General features: G+C 41.6%; 1 protein-coding gene across 9 annotated transcripts in view; it reads left to right on the top strand.

Annotated features, from left to right (window-relative positions):
• FNDC3B (fibronectin type III domain containing 3B) overlaps nt 1–18,466 on the top strand; it is a 343,320-nt gene extending 324,854 nt beyond the window's left edge. For 7 of the 9 annotated variants that reach the window (XM_073897217.1, XM_025878804.2, XM_073897193.1 and 4 more), the window contains 3 exons: nt 3,218–3,384; nt 6,761–6,888; nt 14,894–16,526. In XM_073897217.1, the coding sequence (XP_073753318.1) occupies nt 3,218–3,384; nt 6,761–6,888; nt 14,894–15,205 (607 nt within the window). In that variant the 3' untranslated portion in view covers nt 15,206–16,526. Of the gene's footprint in view, nt 1–3,217; nt 3,385–6,760; nt 6,889–14,893; nt 16,527–17,935 lie in introns of those variants that run through there. The other 2 variants (XM_073897214.1, XM_073897186.1) reach the window with 2 other exon arrangements.
• Nucleotides 18,467–19,113: the final 647 nt, after the last annotated feature.

Genomic DNA, 19,113 nt, shown 5'->3' with positions numbered 1-19,113 from the left:
ACCGTTAGAGTAAAAGTGCCAAACTGGCTGTTAACACAGGAAGGTCATGGCTTCAGAGACCTAAAATGGAAAGGTGAGATTTTATGAAGGATTTGGGTTTTTGATTGACAAGCTGACTTATATGGAGCATTTAGCTAGAATCCATTGACTTACGCATTTAATACATTTCTTTGTTCAAAGTAAAGCAGCATGAAATTAGACACGACTCTGGGCAATGATTTCCGTATTAGAAAGTATGAATGCCCAGTTTCTATCTTTTCTCACCCCACGAGCTACTCCTTGCACTTCTCTTTCTGCTCTGCCTCTTGTGTTTCCTCAAGGAGGAGGAGGGTACGGGAAACCTTTACAGGGATAAACGTACGAACTTTTAAAACCCTTGGCAGACCCGTTCTGCCTTCAAGTGGCTGCCGGTCTCCCATCAGAATGAGGCGGGGGGGTCCTCAGAAGGCAGGAGTGCAGCTCTCTGTCTCCTGTGGCTGCCGGTCTCCCATCAGAGTAAGGCGGGGGGGGCGTCCTCAGAAGTGCGGCTCTCTGTCTCCCTGTGGCTGCCGGTCTCCCATCAGAGTAAGGGGAGAGGTCCTCAGAAGGCCAGAGTGCGGCTCTCTGTCTCCCTGTGGCTGCCGGTCTCCCATCAGAATGAGGGGGGGGATCCTCAGAAGGCCGGAGTGCGGCTCTCTGGCTCCAGTGTTCAGCTTCTTCTGACCTTGGGTCTGTGCATCCGCCTTAGGACGCAGGCCCCACGAGGACAGTGGGCCTTTTTCTCTAAGTGGGCCTTTGGGGTGGAGTTGGCCCTGCTAGCTATTTCGGAATGTTTCTCCCCAAAGCTGCTAGGATTCCTAGTGTCTCCCCTCATCGCCCCCATGCCCCTTTGACTCAGGACAGAGCCTGTCACATGCCCATTGTCCTCCCTCCACTGACTAAGGGCTCCGTACCTGGCTAATTACATGACCTAGGAATTAGCCCCGTCCAGTGTCATTATTCCCCCTAGAATTCCTTCCCATGTCTTTTCTAAGGGGAGGGAGGTCAGACAAAGCAGGGCAGTCATGATTTATTATTGCCTAAGTAGACAGAGGGCTAAATTAAAGGACCAGTCAGACACATGCTTATTCTAGAAAAGACTGGAGGAAGAAGGAACGACCCCTTTCCCTCTTGTTCTCAGTGCTCTTCTGCTGGGTGCACCAGGCTGCCAGCCCCCAACTTCCTCTCCAAGGGAAATGCCAGCTACAAGGTGGGCCTCCCGCACCTGCCTAAATCCACTGTCACTGAATGAAAGGGGAGTAAACCTGAACCCAAAATCCACTGGGTGAATGTCTCCTTTAGACTCACTCTAGCTTTTTTCTGAAAGCAAATGTAGCCTCTTTTTTGTAACACTATTCCCAGACTTAAATGCTGTAATGGTGAAATTTCAGAGTCCTTCATTGCTAGTGCCTATTTCCACAATGCCTTCTATAAATTGGGATGCAATTTTTAAGAACTGAAATGCAGCCGTGAAAGAGCCAAACAGTAAATTAAAGGGGGGGGGGGGATAACAGTCCAGAAGCAGATTTTGATGTATTTGAAAATTGATAATGTATGCTGTTTGCCCAATTTAGATGACACTAGCAAATTAGAGTCCTGAGTCGTCTTCAGTCCATTTCTCTATGACCGTGAGTGCTACTGCCAACGTAGATGTATTGACCTTACTTTCAAAAGGAAACAGTCTCCCGAGAGCAGGGCATGGCAGGGAAATAGGACTATTGCTAGTAACCCTCTCCAGATTCTTCCAGAAACCAGGCTTTTATTGCAGGTTTGTAATGAAGATGTAACACATTTACTTCCTAAACCGTGACTTCCATTTTGTGGTACAACCAAGGGCAGTGAGTCTGGTCAGAGATTCTGGCCCAGGTGAGACCGAGTTAATGAATAGCTGTTTGCCTCTAGCATTAGCAAGGGTATCTTCATTAAGGTGGTAATGTGTCAAGAGCACTAGACAGGTTGCCATGGTATTTGTGAATTTCACAGTGGACTCTGGCTTTTCCTGAAATTGGAAATGTTCAGCCCTCAGTAAAAGGTGCTTCCTTGCACAGCGGAGGGAACATTAAATAGTGAAATGACTAGGGCTCAGGAACTCAATTGTGAAGGCTGATGAGTGCGTGGGTGTTTTAAAATATGTATTGACTCGGAGAGGTTTTCTAAAGAGTTTTTTAATCTCTAGACCTACCCATCCATCCATCCAGAGGGACTGTTCTCTGGCCCAGGGAGACACTGCTGCTTTCAGGAAACTCTGACCCCACACAGGACCAGCCAGCCCACAGGGATTTGGTTTTATTCATTCATCTTTGAAGCCACAGAGCCTGCCACACAGCAGATGTTCAAGAAATGCTTGCTAAATGAATTCATAAATCCTGCCTCCCCCTTAGGCCAAAGTGGCCTAAGAGTCGAGACATTTTAAATTGTGGTTCTATCCAACTCACTTCCAGCAGTATCTGAAGACAGCGGATTGTCCTCAGACACTGGCCGTGGGGATTGGGAGAGCCGATGGGCCTGTGTCGGAACAGTCACGTCATGGTTCTCCAAACATCCCTGGGCCAGCAGGATTCAAGGCCCAAATCTACAGAAATTCTGGATAATTGGGGGGCAGCTTTTTCCAAAATTTTATATTTAACTATAAAAAGACAAACAATGATAGTATATACTAGTTCTAGGTAATCCAGTTTCATTGTAAAAGTACAAATTTTTCAAGATCCTGGGGGAAAACACTTGAAAACATAATCTTCATGCCTTCTACACTTAGGCCTCTTGGAGATAATAATTAGCAGAGTACAAGAGAGTCCCGGTTCCAATCGGAGAAGGATCCAGAAGCTGCCAGTTTAAGCTCTCCAGTTTACCTATGCTGCTTTTCCATTATTTTGATTAATCTGATAGAGGAGTCTTAAGTATTTTTTTCTTCTTTTAAAATGTTTTCCCAAAGATCTGTAATCTTGAATGTCTTCTTACTCGTTTGGGAAAGGGGCTTTTGAAAGCTCTTGCAAAGACAAAGATTAAAATTGAAGGAATTTTCAAGCTAAACCTCATTTATTTGGAAAACCCGGGTAAAGAGGACATTGTATTTCTCAGGTGCCCAGTTAACATTAACTTCATTGCCTCGTATATAGTAGAAGGTCAGTTACCAGTGATAATTAATTTCTTGTCACTAATAAAAGTTCAGGTGGCTAATGGATTCTGCTCCTTCCTCTAGGTTTATTTCCATCTACAGAGGACCCAGCCATACCTACAAAGTCCAGAGACTGACAGAATTCACATGCTACTCCTTCAGAATCCAGGCATCGAGCGAGGCTGGGGACGGGCCCTTCTCAGAAACCTATACCTTCAGCACAACCAAATGCATCCCCCCCACCATCAAAGGTTTGTAGGCAGTGAATTCTGGCACATTGTTCTGTGAGAGTAAGGAAATGTTGGAACTTGGAGTAGGAGGCTTGATTCTGACCTTAAATACACTGTTCTAATATTTCTAATATCAGCAACATAGAATCATTAACAGCTTTCTGAAAGAGAAGTTGGGGAACGGGTTCCCTGCAGAAAGGCCTTTCCTCAGGTCTGTATAAGTAATTACCGCAAATAATGTAATAGCCTCATCCCCACAGGAGCTGGACAAAGGAAAGGACCACACCGAGTGACAGATGTGCTTTGGGTTAGAAATGAGGGTGAATTCCTGGTGTTGATAGCACTTAACGACAGTTCACCATGGAGGGCTTGAGAATCTCCCTTCCCAGAGACTGTCAGGAGGAGCAGAGGTTGGTGTCCATCTTCAGATGACTCTGGTGGCCAGAGCCTGACCTGCCAAGGCAACTTCATCAGCCTGTCCCCTGGCCGCACCCTTACCGTGGAGAGGTGCCTTTGAAAAAAGAGCAGCCGTGGCCTCTTCTCATCTCCTTGAGTATTTGTCTTGAGGTTTGCCAGTGACTAGTTGACTCCATCCCTTTGTGGGGACAGGGAGTGAGCCAAAGCCACCCTTCCCAGGCTCTCCCTCCACTGGGTCCGGTGAACCCTTGCCCCCATGATGCACAGCCGACTTGCAGGATGGGCAGACAGCAGTAGGGCCCTCCCCGCTGGCCCCCTCACGGCTTCCTGAGCCCGTGCCCTTTTGTTCCCCAAAAGGATGATTCCAGTGAAGGTCCCTGCTGCCTTTGTGAGGGTGGGCCACACTGATGCCTTTATCCAGCTGCTGCCCAAAATGCCCGGAGGCTGATGGACACCGGGCAGCTTATCTGAACTAGGTTTTATCTGGGTGAAAGCGAGGATTTGCTGTATATCACTTGGGTGGCCAGGGGGATGAGCACAACCTTAAGAAAAGGTCCTTTAGACGTGTGGCCCCAGGAGCAAGGCCGTGTGATTCAGTGCTTCCGTGTGGAGGAGCTGTGTCAGCTATAGCCGGGGCCCAGTCCATCGCAGAGGGTAAGAGACCTCTGGGTCTGGGGGCGCCTGGGTGGCTCAGTCGTTAGGTGTCTGCCTTCGGCTCGGGTCATGATCCTAGGGTCCTGGGATCGAGCCCCATGTTGGGCTCCCTGCTCCGCGGGAGGCCTGCTTCTCCCTCTCCTGCTCCCCCTGCTTGTGTTCTCTCTCTCTCTCTCTCTCTCTCTCTCTCTCTCTCTCTCTCTCTCTCTCTCTCTCTCTCTCTCTGTCAAATAAATAAATAAATAAATCTTAAAAAAAGAGAGACCTCTGGGTCAGGGTCAGGGTCTGGCTTGGATTCTGTGCAGGTTTCCTCTAGCTCCTTTCCGGGTACTTTATGGTAGCTCCCTTCCCTCAGCAATCCAGAAGTTGGTTGGCAATTGCTTCTTCGTGTGACTACGAAACTAGGACAGATGAGGAACACGTCCAAGGGCTCGCTGCGCCCGTGGGTAGTAAATGGCCCGGGCCTTCGGTACAGCTTCGCCTGGTAACAGAAGAGATTCCTGAGCACACCGGCACTCATAGAGTTGCTGTGATAAGGAAGGCTGGCTGCATTTACCAGCGGGCAGACATCAAGGGTCTTTGTGACACTCCCTTTGCCTCTCTGTGTGTTGGTGGAGATTCAGTTCATGGACAGTGGAACACTGAATTGAAAGCACTTGAATTTCATGTACATTTTCTTCAGAAGGACAGTTTCCTAACACTGCCACATGATCAGATCCTCTTTGGCTTCGGTTCAGGAAATTGTTGTCTTAGCTGGAGGGCTGTTTGGTCTGATAGGGTCCCTTACTTTTTCCATAAATTGCATGGAGTTTTGGCCAACTAATTGCAAATTATTTTTAAGAAAACCTGTATTTTTCTGAAGCAGTATTGTATAGAATTGCAAGTAGAATGCACTGCCTCTAAAGAATTTAGAGAGTAAGGGGGCTCAGAGAAGAGTTATGCATTCTAGTTACAAAGTAGAAAAATCTCAAGTATTGAATTAAGCTGTAGAGATACAGCATAAGCTGTGAGAAAAAAATATTTTAAAATTCTATAACATTTTACATGCTTTACTACAAACTAATAATTTTCCTTTAAACCAGAATTATGAGGGTGCCAGTGTGGCTTAAGTCAGTTAGACATCTGCCTTCAGCTCGGGTTGTGATCCTGGGGTCCTGGGATCGAGTCCTGCATTGGGCCCTCTGCTCAGCAGGGACCCTGCTTCTCCCACTCCCTCTGCTGCTCCCCCTCCTTGTGTTTTCTCTCTCTCTCAAATGGATAAATAGAATAAAAAAAAAAAACAATTATAAGTCCAGTAGGTGAAAAATGAACTAAAAAAAATACAAATAGGAGATAACTTGATTTTTAAAGGCTTTCTCTCAGTGCTAGCCGTTCTCTGGGACTTAATCTCACGTGTCACCTGCTTCTCAAACCTTCCTCAGACTCACACACAGCAGACTGTCCCTCCTATTTTGTTCGTACACCCCCGTTTAATCTCCTTTACGTTATGTTTCTCTTTGTATTTGTCTTCTACCTTGCTTGCCCCTTCTCTCAACTGGATCTTAATTCCCTTGAAAGTAGGGTTTACAGTCCCTATTTTTGCATTCTCTAAAGTGTCCAGTTCAGGGCGTAATCATATAGAACATGCTGAGTAGTTATTGAAAACATAACAAAAGTACATGGGGCGCCTGGGTGGCTCAGTCGATGAAGCGTTTGCATTTGGCTCAGGTCATGATCCTGAGGTCCTGGGATTGAGCCCCACAGCAGGCTCCCTGCTCAGCGGGAAGTCTGCTTCTCCCTCTTCCTCTGCCCCTCCACCTGCTCATGTGTGCACTCTCTCACTCTCTCTCTCTCTCTCTCAAATAAATGAAATCTTTTAAAAAAAATTTTTTTTAATTAAAAAAAATAACAAAAATGCAATCCAGGCCAAACAGTTATTTTTTTTTAAAGATTTTATTTATTTGAGAGAGAGAGCAAATGAGAGGGGGGAGGGTCAGAGGGAGAAGCAGACTCCCTGCCGAGCAGGGAGCCTGATGTGGGACTCGATCCCGGGACTCCAGGATCATGACCCGAGCCGAAGGCAGTCGCTTAACCAACTGAGCCACCCAGGCGCCCGAAACAGTTATTAATAGGATAATGAGCAAAGGATTTTTTTCACCAATAGCTTACTAGTCATGGAGTATCTTCTCTGTGTAAAGGGTGCCCTGCAGGTTTTATAGGAGGCTGGGCAAATAAACTCCCCTCTCAGAGTGGACACAAGCACTCTCCCACTCTAATATTACCAAAATGTTGATGGTTATTGTGATGCTTTGAATTTTGAGCTTGGATATGTGGATTTGTATTTCAGCACCTCGAGTAACACAGTTGGAAGGAAATTCATGTGAAATTTTATGGGAGACGGTACCACCAATGAAAGGTGACCCTGTCAACTACATCCTGCAGGTATTGGTTGGAAGAGAATCTGAGTACAAACAGGTAAGAACTAGTATGAATGGCACGTGTGTGGCTTATCAGTCCAGCCCTTTGCCTCTTGCCATGAGCAATTCAGTGACTGGTGAGCGGCATATTTCTTAAAATCACAGAAACTGCCTATCGTGTACCTCTTGATATAAGCCCTAGTTTACATTTTGTCTGTGGAGGTATTAAATGTTCAGTTCTCAAGCATGACCTTGTAAAGAGTTTTAAATTCCATATTTGTATTTGATACTGGCCGTGATGTTTACAAATATCAAAATTTTTATGCAGTTGAAAACCAAAGTGCCAGTGGTTTGACTATATAGGGTAAGTAGTTCCAGCCTGACTACTGAAGCCTTTTTTTTTTTTTTTAAGGGGCAGGGCCTGAACCCACAACTCTAAGATCAAGACCTGAGCTGAGGGGCGCCTGGGTGGCTCAGTCAGTTAAGCATCTGACTCTTGATTTCAGCTCAGGTCGTGATCTCAGGGTCGTGGGATCGGCTCAGGACTGGGCATGGAGCCTGCTTGGGATTCTCTCTCTCCCTCTGCCCCTTCCCCCAAAAAAGACCTGTGCAAGGGAATCCCCGGGGAATCTGTTCAAATGCAGACCTGATTTTAGTAGGTGTGGGGTGAGAGCTCCAGCTCCCAGGTCATGCTGCTCCAGGAACCGTAATTTGATGTCAGCAAGGCTTTACAGATCACATGATACACCCAGGCAAGAGAGAATGTAACTGGAATATAGCCAGATAAAGAATTTGGTTTTCTTATTTTTCACAACGCTTTTTGATCCTTAATTCTTCCAACACTACAGATTATCAGTCACTGGCTGCAAAAGATTAGCATATCCCATCAGTTTCTGTTATCTTTCCGGGAACTTAATAACTATTTTTGTGAAATCAGGATATAATACCATTACCCTAAGGAAAGGTGAAGTCCATTCCTTACCAGAACTTTTAATGGAGGCATGCGTGTATATCAAACTCAGAAACTATCTTCTGAAACATTAGCATAATTTGTAAAGACCTCTCTATTCAGCTTTAGAGGCTCCAGATACAAACAGGTAGAACATAATTTGATTCAGAGTTTTTGTTAAATTGCTGGCTATTGTTCCTTATTTAATAATGAAGAATACTCGTAAATGTGTAAAACAAAGAAAATTTTGGTACATTTCACATACTTTGTTAATATGAAAAATCAGATAAAAGAATGAACTGCTTTAACCACATTTTGCAAAAAACTTATTTTTAACTATGATATCTACCAAGTATTGATTAACATCCGTGGATGATATCATTGTCCAGTTTCCATCATTCCTCTTTAAGAGCAAAACACTGTTGTATTGTTTCACTTTCCAGTCTCATTCTAGCAGATGTATCCCATTTCAGAGTAAATAATTTCACGTGTTTATTTCAGCTTCCCAGAAAAATAGGATTGGTTGCAGGGTCTCAGCTCAGGTAAGAGAGCCTAGGGTTTTTCCCACCGGATTTCGTCATCCTAACACCAGCAGCATTGTCCTGTTCCATAGCAATGCAATAATGGTGAAAAGATGAAATGTTACAGAATTTCACAGCATATTGTTTAACACTTAAGAATGATTCATGTCCCAACAGTACATTCACTGCATGTTCATCGTTGTTATTTTAAAAAACGTTATATTCCACGTACCGTACTTTTTCACCTGTTCTTAGAAAAATATCCTGCTTCTTAAAAAATAGTGATTGCTGTTTAACATTGAAAAAGCAGCATTATTTGATCAATATCTATACATTGCAAGCATTGCTAAAACACAGGTAAATTCACTCAGTAGTTTAGATTTTATCAGCAGGTTGGCTGTTTTTAATCAGCTATTTGTTTGGGACACCCTGCTAGTTCACTCAGAAGAGCATGTAACTCTTGTTCTCAGGGTTGTGAATTCAAGCCCCATGTTGGGTGTAGAGATTACTTAATATCTTTACATTTCTTTAATGTTTCATTTGTTTAATGTTATATATTTAGACTTGTGGACATATAAATTCTAATATGGTACCTAATCACATGTGTCTACCTCAGAATTTCTTATTGTAGTTATAACTGAGTTTCTTTTTGGAAATACATGAAAACATAGCCTGCAGGGCAGGCTCAGTAGATGGGGATTAGCATTCTTCACATAACCATGTGTTTACTACATTTACCAAGAAATGATTAAGGTGGGTAGGAGTACATAAAAAGCCACAGTTGAGTCAGGAATAATTTGTACTGAGTTTTTTTGCTTCTCCCTATTCAATAAGCATTAACTTAAACATGTTTTGAGTTCTTCATTCACTTGTTCTGGACATGAAATAGGGAATGAAACCTATTTATATTATGGCTGCAAGAGTAATGGTTAAAATAATTATGGTCCAGAGATAACAGGCTTTGAATACGTAGAAGCAAAGCAAAAGAAAATGGGAGGTAATTATTGCTGAGCATATACCCCGGCAGAGCTGCGGGCTCTTAGGGAGCACTGTGTGTACCTCCGTCTCAGCACTGATCAGACAGGATCCACTCATGTACGGGCTTGTGTTGCTCATTTTTATTTTCTCAGCCCTGGCACGTAGTTAGGTGCTCAGTAAATGTTGCTTGCATGCATGAAAGAGGCAGTTTCAAAGGAACAGCGTTACTTATACCTGTGGTGGTGATAAGAGTAAGCTTCAGGGTGGGGTGGATTTAGAAGTGTTTGTAACTTAGGTGAAAAAAAATCACCTATAATAGGAAGGGTCTTTCTGCTTCCCAGACTTAGGTTTACAGGCAAATATGGCAGGCACCAGAGCATTCTCTGATGTTTTGCTTGAAACATGGACTTTAACTTTGCCTTGGTTCTAGCTTATTAGCTTTCCTTTGTTCAGCTATCACAATATGGGGCAAGCAGCTGGCCTTAATTATAAAACAATCTCTTAAAGTAGTAAATCCTCACCTAAAATTTTACTCTCTATTAGTATGCATACATATGTTGATTTGGCTTTTCTCCCATTGCTAAACATGTTTTTTCCAAGAAGCTTAAAACTTCTTTTCAGACAGTATTAATTATAAAGCATTCCAGAAAAGACTGAAAATTGTATGTATATGCAGGTGACTGATTTTTTTTTTTTGCACAAGATATAACAAAGACAGTTTGATCCCTACATAAGAATGTAAAGCAAGATGATTCATATTCATATCCCTATTCAGACTGCAATAATTTTTATAAAAAATATTTAAAAAGTGAAGATGAGAAAAGAGCCACAAACTAACAAATTACTGCCTGTTAGGGGAAAAGATTTGTGGCAAGTCATTAATATTCTTAGTGCTCAGATTTGTTGCATTAAGAAAACCTTTAAAGCATCTGAAAATGTATGGACCTTTACAGTTAATTTGATGGCCTCTTTGTATAAATGAATTTTCATTTTGTATCATTTTAAACTATAGTATTGGGACTTGTATTGATTCTTCATGGCATCACATTAGGTACTATGAGGAAAGATCTTAACACAACTGTTTGAAAGTCTTAGAGCTTACATATTTTTTAATGTCTTTCAATTTAATTCCCTAACACCGTTTGTTTTTTTTTTTTTTTTTTAATTTTTGCCTGAATAAAGGGTCATATCCAAAGCAAAATAATAGATCAACATGGGGGTATTTAAAAGCCATCATTTTACGGATTCTTAATTTTCTTAGGATTTTAGCTTCCTTTAAGTATCCGATAAAGGCCATCAGAAAAATGCTCATACATGAGACAAATATATCTTCAGTTTCATGGAGCCCAGGTATAGGACCCTGGTTTATTGAGAAACTGTTAGGTACTCTGTACCATGAGGGATGCCCAGCATATACCACAAGAGCATGGCCAGTACCCATTGGGGTGAAAATAGCAGACTGTCAAGAAACAGTTCAGTAACAGTACCTTACCTGCCCTCCTCAGTTCGGACCATAAGCCCTGCCCTGTGCCGCGCCCTCTACAAAGGAGGCTTGCAGGTTGGTGGGTTCCCTCTTGAGCTGGAGGGTATCCCACAGTCATGTGATATTAGAAGAATTAATTCACCTCACTGAGCCTCGGCAGCTTTGTTGTACCAGGAGGGATACTCATCCTCTAGCTCAGAGTCACTGTGAGCTTTCTGCCCCTTTAGTAGTGAGAACGGGCTATGTAAATGACAATGCTGTGTAGTTATATCCCCCTTTGCAGTTCTTGAGAGGGGCAACGTTAATCAAAAGATGCAGGCATTGGCCCAGAGGCAGGCCCCCCACAGTCCTCCCCAAAAGACTCGCTGGGGTAAAGGATTCCAACTCCACAGCATGTTGTTCTGAATTAAGGGTCACAGATTCTTCATTTTAGTTGAGTATTACTTTAAATCCTCCTCTTTGGAATAAACATGTCACAATTACTTTAAAATATATCATACATCAAATCAAGAACAGAAATAGTCTTTATAAAAATAATACTGCTTATCTACGTCTTGCAATATTATGATTGGTTACTTCAATAAAGACAATCTTAAGTGGAGCCATGCCTTTTAGATTGGGTTGAGGCAGGAGGAAAAACCCATAATGGTGCCCCTGTCAAAATGAATGAAAATAAAGGGACACAGGGCATGCGGCCTGCCATCCCGAGGTGGAGAGCTGCACGGTCCCCTGGAAAGTCACTTCAGTGGAGGCTCAGCTGTGTGCAGACAGGATGAGCCTGTAGTTTGGTGACCCCCTTGGCTGTGACTGTTTCCACCAAAACAGATCCGTTAGGTCAAACCTCAGGGACCAGAATCCGCAGGAAGGGGGGTATTGGGATTGTTTTAATTTTTCCTTAGCTAAGAATTAATCCAAAAGGCTTTAAAGCATTGTTGACCATTTCTAAAATACATTAGAAATGCTGTATTTTCTATCAATACACTGAAAACAACTTAGTGTTAATGATTCTGTTTCTTTACAATGGTGGCTGCACCCCTGTACTAAAAATTCTCTTCTGTTGCCTCTGTGGTTTGGGTGTATGTTCTCATACTTAATGTTCCTGTGTACTTGTTTCTGTAATCATCCTGTCTTTTCAAGTACTGTGGTGTAAGAATACCTACTCTTGAGTTGTTGAGGGTTCTGATTAGAGAACATTCACTGAGCAGCTACTTCATTCAGGCTGCCCATGGTGCCGGTTGCTGTGGTGTTAATAGAACACAGTCCCACACTCAGTATGTGTATCGTGTTTTGTTTTGTTTAAGATTTTTGTGTTGGTAATGCTTGTACAAGGGGGGAGCTGTTCCAGTTAAAACAACAAGAATGGCTAAAAGAAAAACATTTACAAATTGAAGCCTACGTTTTAATTGGACTTGTCATTAAGGAAGTTCCCTTCAGTTAGGTACTCATTTTTCCTTCATTAAGCTTTTTGCCAAATGGTATGAGAAAAGTAGCATTCCTTTGCTGTCTAAATACATTTTCAGAGATCTTCATTCCAGGGAATTTAGAGTTGAGCAGAGCCATCAAAATGAAAATATGAAGTCTGTCTTCAAGATTCCATGAATTGGGCTCCTAAGAAATTAAATATACTTCTGGGCCAGCTTTCTTCAAAAGCTCTAGCTGTTCAAATTCCAGAAACCATAGAATTCATTTAAACAGATATACGTGAATATTTATATCCACTTGCCAAAAGTCTCAAAAACATCTGTGGGGATAGGTTATTAACTGGTTTTCTGCCACGAGGTCATTGTTTGATGGCAGAAAGTAAGAGGCCACACCACAGAAACACTGGCCAAGCCTTTGCTCGGCACAAACGGAGGTGGGCGGGGGGGACTGCTTTCCATACCGCAGAAGGGGAAGGCAGCGTTTTCCTCCTGAGACAGCAGGAACCAAGATGGGGTGTTTAACGGAAACACCAGAAAGATAGTGGAGCTGTCTGGGAAGACAAAAATCAGGCCAAGAGAACTGGCCTCATGTCAGACTGTTCATTCGACTAGGACTAAAGCAGAGGGCAGGTGGTAGCATCACAACCTACCAAAGGGGATGGGAGAGGCAGGGCTGGGGCAGTTCCAATGGTGAGCATGGGTGTTTAAGAGTGGGATCTCATCGGGGGTCTACCCCTGCCCTTATCTGTTCTGAGTCCTTAAGAAATTAACAGCCTCTATGATCCTCAGTGTCTTTATCTCTAATCAGGAGGATTAAATTTGATGAAGTTGGCTTCCCTTCAGCGTGCTGCTCTCACAAAGCACTCTTCACATCCAATTTCTCACTTAACCCTCAATCCCCCTTAGGGTTAGGTTGGGTACTGTTAACTAACCCCAGGATAAAGAGGAGAAAAACTAAGACTCAAAGCTGCTAGTTGCCTAAGTTCACAAACCTAGAAAGTAATGGAGCAAGGACTTAGACCTGGGATCCTGATTCCAGTTCCCATGGTTGACAAGGATCTGCCCAGTGCCTCCCAGTCAGACCAGGCCCAGTTCCCCAGGGTTGCACGGAGGAGAAGAGCTCCAACAGCTACAGTCTTTCGACCTTTAATAAGTGCAAACAAATATTTCAAGAAGTGTGACCTCTGTAAGAATCGATAAAAGAGGTATAGCAGGAAATCTTGCAGCTAAGGCTTAGATGGCAGCTTCTCTCCAACTCAGTAAACATCCCAGTGCTAACTTATCACCATAGAATCAGAATGGATTGTTTATGGGGACGTTGCAGGAAAGAAACCAAAGCTCAGATGGCAAGTGTGGAGGGACCTTCTTTATCAAACTGGTATACTGGTCCCATGGGTTGCAAATCATTCCCTTCAGGAATGGTCCCGATGGTTCCCAAGAAAAGACTTTCCTCAGAAAATAGCACCTTGAGCGTTTAAAGTTAAGAAATTAAATCTAGATTAAGAAAGCAAAGAACTTTCACAGTTAAAAGATCTCTTTAAAGAAGAAAAAATGTACACCACTGTTTTCTTGAGACCACTCCCATGTTGGGAAATAACTCATAAAGAGTTCCATCATGGTATAGGTGGAACTCTCGAATAGTTGGCGGCCTGTGGGTTGGGGCAGTCACCGTGACTGACAGCAAGCTCGTCTTAAACCATCCATTTAACTAACTCATCATTGGAACAATAAGAAAGGAGTGGTCTGGGTCTTCTTACAGCTCTTTCATACTTGGTTGCTCCAGCCCAGTTCTATGACTCCAGTTGCTAATGCTCTTGCTACAGTCTTTAAAGAAATAGGGTGGCACACCAGGAGGAGCATGCTTAAAAATCTTATAGAGGAATAGCAAAAGCAATGATGAATCTGGATCAGCATAAGAAACAGGCAGAATTGGTTTTCTGGCACTTAGGCAGTAAACAAAAGTATAATAAATAAGACAAAGTCTCCTTGTGAAGTTTGAAAATGAGGGCGGAAACATCTTAAGAAAAGGCTAAATATCAAGTGAACAAATGGAATTTGGGTCCCTTCTGTAAACGGAGATCTTTGTTGCCAGTGCATCTGTGTTCACTGGTGGCATGTCCTATTTTGGGGTAGAAGTTTGCACACCAGGCTTTAAAAACACTCAACATTTGCAGATTCCCACTAACTCAATAGCTGGCAAGTGTTTCAGACAAAGTGGAGATCATTGGAAATATTCTTTATTTTCTAGGGGATTTGTATTAATGGGCAAAATTAACAGCTTTACTAAGGTAGCCTGTAGCCAGGTTGAAAATGCTTATGCCTGTGACTTTGAATTGCTGTGTTTTAGTAATATATTTGGAGTTGTTTTAAAATGCTAAATAGTGACTGTGTGCCAGGCCTCTTTTAAGCACTTCATAGATACTAAACTCAGTGCCACTCCTACAGGAAAGATTCAGTTAATTTTACTTTCTTGTTTATTCACCAGCCAAAGCTCTTAAAATTTCATTAGATGTTTATTACTTAGGTCAGCTGCAATTCCGGTCACTGGATTTTGTATTGTTTGTTCAGGGTTTCTGCCTAATTTTTGTTATTCTGGTTATTATGGAGTAAACACCGGGGGCTTGGTGGACCTGGCTTATCAGATTATTATGTTAGAAACCACAGTGTTATTACAGAATAATTGACCAGGACTTTCTTGTTTGTCCTTGAAGGTATACAAGGGAGAAGAAGCAACATTCCAAATCTCAGGCCTCCAGACCAACACAGACTACCGGTTCCGCGTGTGTGTGTGCCGCCGCTGTTTAGACACCTCTCAGGAGCTAAGCGGAGCGTTCAGCCCCTCTGCGGCTTTTGTATTACAACGAAGTGAGGTCATGCTTACAGGGGACATGGGGAGCTTAGATGATCCCAAAATGAAGAGCATGATGCCTACTGATGAACAGTTTGCAGCCCTCATTGTGGTTGGCTTTGCAACTTTGTCCATTTTATTTGCCTTTATATTACAGTACTTCTTAATGAAGTAAACAAACCCAACAAAACTAGAGGTATGAATTTAAGGCTACACATTTTAATACACACATTTATTCAGATACTCCCCTTTTTAAGCCCTTCTGTTCTTTGATTTATATACTTCTCTTGTTTTACAGATTTAGCTAGGAAAAAAAAATATCAGTGTTTTGGTGCACCTTTTTGAAATGCAAAACTAGGAAGAGATTAAACTGGATTTAAAAAAAAAAAAAAAGAAGAAGAAGAAGAAGAAAAGCAAACCAGATACCAAAAGCTAGCTTTCTTATGTTTTCTTTTAAATTTTCAGATTTGCCTTTATTCTGTTTTCACTGATGTCTTTTGCAAGCCTTTGATTTTTTTTTTCTTCCATGTTATGGTTTAGTAATTTATATTCACCGGTCACTTCTTTTGTCTTGATCATCTGTCTCTGTGAACATGAATCACAGTGTGTGTCCTTACAGGTCTAGGATTTCGGTGTTGTCAGAGTGTATTACCACACAACCACAACCGCAACCACAATGTACACAAGATGTGTTCTCTCAGATAAGGCTGCCCTAAACGACCCTCACTCAGTTATTTAACTGTTTAGCTCATTTAAATCAAAAATGTGTACTTAAAATGTTTTAATAATCTGTATTTCTTATGATTTTTAACACTATGAGCTGCCTGTCTAAGAAATCAAGTAACCAAAATGCACCTATAAATTATGGAACATTGTCAGTTTTACCCCAGCGATTCATAGCAGTAACTTTAAGAGGGCATTGTGCAATAGTTGTTTCCTTGTTCAGCTATTTTAAAAGCTGCTTTAACTTGTTTGTTTGTCTTTGTGTATAACTACTTCTAATCTAATCACTAGAGTTATTATATTCTGTTATGTTTGACCAGAGTTATATGACGAGAACTGGTGACAGTTTAGTGCCTCTGCCCATTGTCCGTGATTTACACTAATTGTGAGCAGTCTTCTTACATGTCAGCTCGTTGTTTTTGAAAGACTTGCCGTTAGGCTGTTCTTGGAGGTATCAATGAAGTGATCTGAGTTTCAGTACCTTAATTCAGTGCACATCATCTTAATCCAACAGCGGATAAAAACTGATAAAACCCAAAAGAGAGTTACCTAATTTGTAGTTCCTATTTTTGTGGGGTTGACCTGGCCATGTGTGGAGAGGGAATGATATTTGGTGGTAAGCACGGGGTGTTTTGGGGGTGAAGGAGCCTAGATTCCCTCCCTGGACCTGTTACTAACTTGCTGCGTGACCTGAACACGTCACTTTACCTCTGTGTGCCTCAGTTTCCCATGCATTAAAAATAAAATGAAATAAAATGAAATGGGGATTCTAATGTTTGTAAGTGCTTTGAGATCCTTGATCAACAGGTGCTATTGGAGTGCAAAGTGTTACTCTTGCATGTTTATTCTGAGTCATGAGATAATCAATTTTAACCCAAAGTCATTGGATTATTTATATGAAGTCCATAATGTTCACGTACCTCAGGGACATTTAAGAGTTGGAGGTGCAAATATATTCCAAAAGGGTGCAACAGACACAGTGTATCCCCCTGCTTCTGTTTTTGTATATTTTTGCTACTTGGTTTTTCTTGATCATAGCGATTTTGTGCTTGGTCTGTGTTGTCTTAGGATGCAGTCTCCTGTACTAGCTTATAATATTCCCATACCAAAGTCATGGGGAAACCAACATTATTTTGTTTTTGGTTTATTTATACTATATTCTGCATACAGTACTTTAAATGCCAATTACAGTGCAATCTTTATTTATTGTAAAATTTTTTAAATGTACTTATGTACTAATTTTCCCTTGTAGCATGTTATTTTTTGTGTGTGTTTTATACTTTTGTAATTTTAGGTCAGTCTTGTTCCTTGGCAACAGCTGTAGTATTACCAATCTTCTGACATTTTCTTGTGTTTTTAAAAGATAAGAGCATCGAGTGCATTAAATGCCAAAAAAAAGAAAAAGAAAAAATCCATTATCAGTGATTAAAACGTTTACATGTACCCAAAAAACCATAATCATCTCTTAAAAGAAAGCGCTAAGATCAGTGAATTATTGTGTGCCTATATTGATGTAGTAAGTACTAGAGAGTGTTGTATTTTGTTATTGACTATAATAATTAGTTTAATTAGCCTTGCAAAGTGATGGCATCAAGGTAAATATGTTTTTTTGCCAAAGTTCTGGCCTTCCAAAACTCAGCCCTCTACTTAATTGTGTGTTACGACCCAATATAACATTGCATCTGCATTTTCTGAGACCATCTCAGGCAGGTGTTTGTTTTTTTTTTTTTGTGGGGGAAAGGCATTTTTTTAAGCAATGAAAATTCAACAGAGTACAAAATCCCTGTTTGCAGGGGGGTAAAGTCCCTTTTTGGAAACACTTCAGAGCTGCTGCTATAAAGAAATTCTCGGAATTGGTTGAAATGTTTTAAATGAAATAATGCGTTAGGCCAAGATGATTGCTATGAGTACTTTATCTTTTTTGAGATTTTCATCCTGTTGAACCACCAGAAGGCTGAAGTGTGTCACCGACCGGCTGACTGCACTTTATTTTGTTGTTCTCCATGATTTGGTATTCATCATCCCTATGGTCAAAAAATTATTACTCCATCTGGCACCGTTTTCTATTACAAATATGTATATGTGACATTGATACACAGCTATATATATATTGCCATTACACACGAACAATAAAATAAAGTGTTACATTAACCTTATTTCTTTGCCCTTTTGCAATATGTAGGAATGAGTGTCTGGCTTCCGATGCTCTGTATGTCACACTCATCCCTGGCACAAGAAATTCCAGTCATGTGAAGCAAACCGCCCTTTGTCCTCAAAGAAATGGTCTCAAAAGAAAACTTTTTTAAGAAGATTTTTTTCATATTATCTGCCTTGTTCTTATCAACTTGAAATGTTGGCATTTTCTAACTGTGTTTTGTTGGCTACAGTAATTCAGTATTCCTGTCAAAATTGAAAAGTGCCCTAATTGAATGTGTTTGAATGTTATCCTTGCACAGTTCTTTAAATTGAAAGACAAAATGTTTTACCTCACTGTTGGACATACATTCCAAGCTTTTCAACTTTAGGAGGAAAAAAAAAAATCATGTTTTCCTGTATTGTAAATTTTAGACTATTTCATATACATTGTATTAAAACTGCCGTATCAATTTTAATGTATAGATTTTGCAAATACTATGCTATATGTAATACCTAACTGTATCTGTAGTGTATATGTAATATATTTATGCCCAATAAATGTTTTAATTCTTTCTGACGTAAGTAGGGTTTTTCTGCCATGAATAGGATTGCTTTGTTGTTGTTGTTGTTGTTGTTGTTACTTTGTAAAAAACTTGACCCACATCCCCAAAGTTGCAAATTCAAATGCCTTTGGAGGCCAGGCAGGTGGCATAGGGCATGATGCTCCTTTGCCACTCAAGGGGGCAGCTGCAGCCCAGCTCCTGCTGGTTGAGGTCCTGCAAGATCGCAGGCCACAATCACACGTGCTAATGTTTCAAAAGAAGCTAAAAAATTCAGATTTCCCTCTACGGGACAGCTAAAATGTGATTGTGGACCACATAGGCCCAGGAGCTGCCATTCATTCTTTGACTCTCAGGGTCTGCGTTCCTAACATAGTATCCAAATGCCAAACCTTAGGAGCCCAGGTCTACCTCTGGACAGGAGACCCTGAACGCTCCCTCTCCACGACTAACTCCCACGGTTTTGCCTTACTTCTTCCCTCCTCTGGGTCTCATTCAACAACAACAACAGCAATAAAGCACAGTGTCCCTGCTAAGGCCATGGTTTCACTAGGTTTAGACTGTTTTGCTCGGAATCCCTAGTATCTTTCTTATTTCTGAAAAAAAAATGTATGGAAAAACTGTTGATATAAGTGAGCTTTGTGTTACAAAGAATGATAGCCAT

Source organism: Callorhinus ursinus, unplaced genomic scaffold (genome assembly GCF_003265705.2).
Source record: "Callorhinus ursinus isolate GAN/ISIS: 27379988/994484 unplaced genomic scaffold, GSC_fseal_2.0 scaffold1, whole genome shotgun sequence".
Classification (NCBI taxonomy): domain Eukaryota; kingdom Metazoa; phylum Chordata; class Mammalia; order Carnivora; family Otariidae; genus Callorhinus; species Callorhinus ursinus.
The sequence above is the reverse complement of the archived record's forward strand: the minus strand, read 5'-3'. Positions and strand labels throughout refer to the sequence as shown.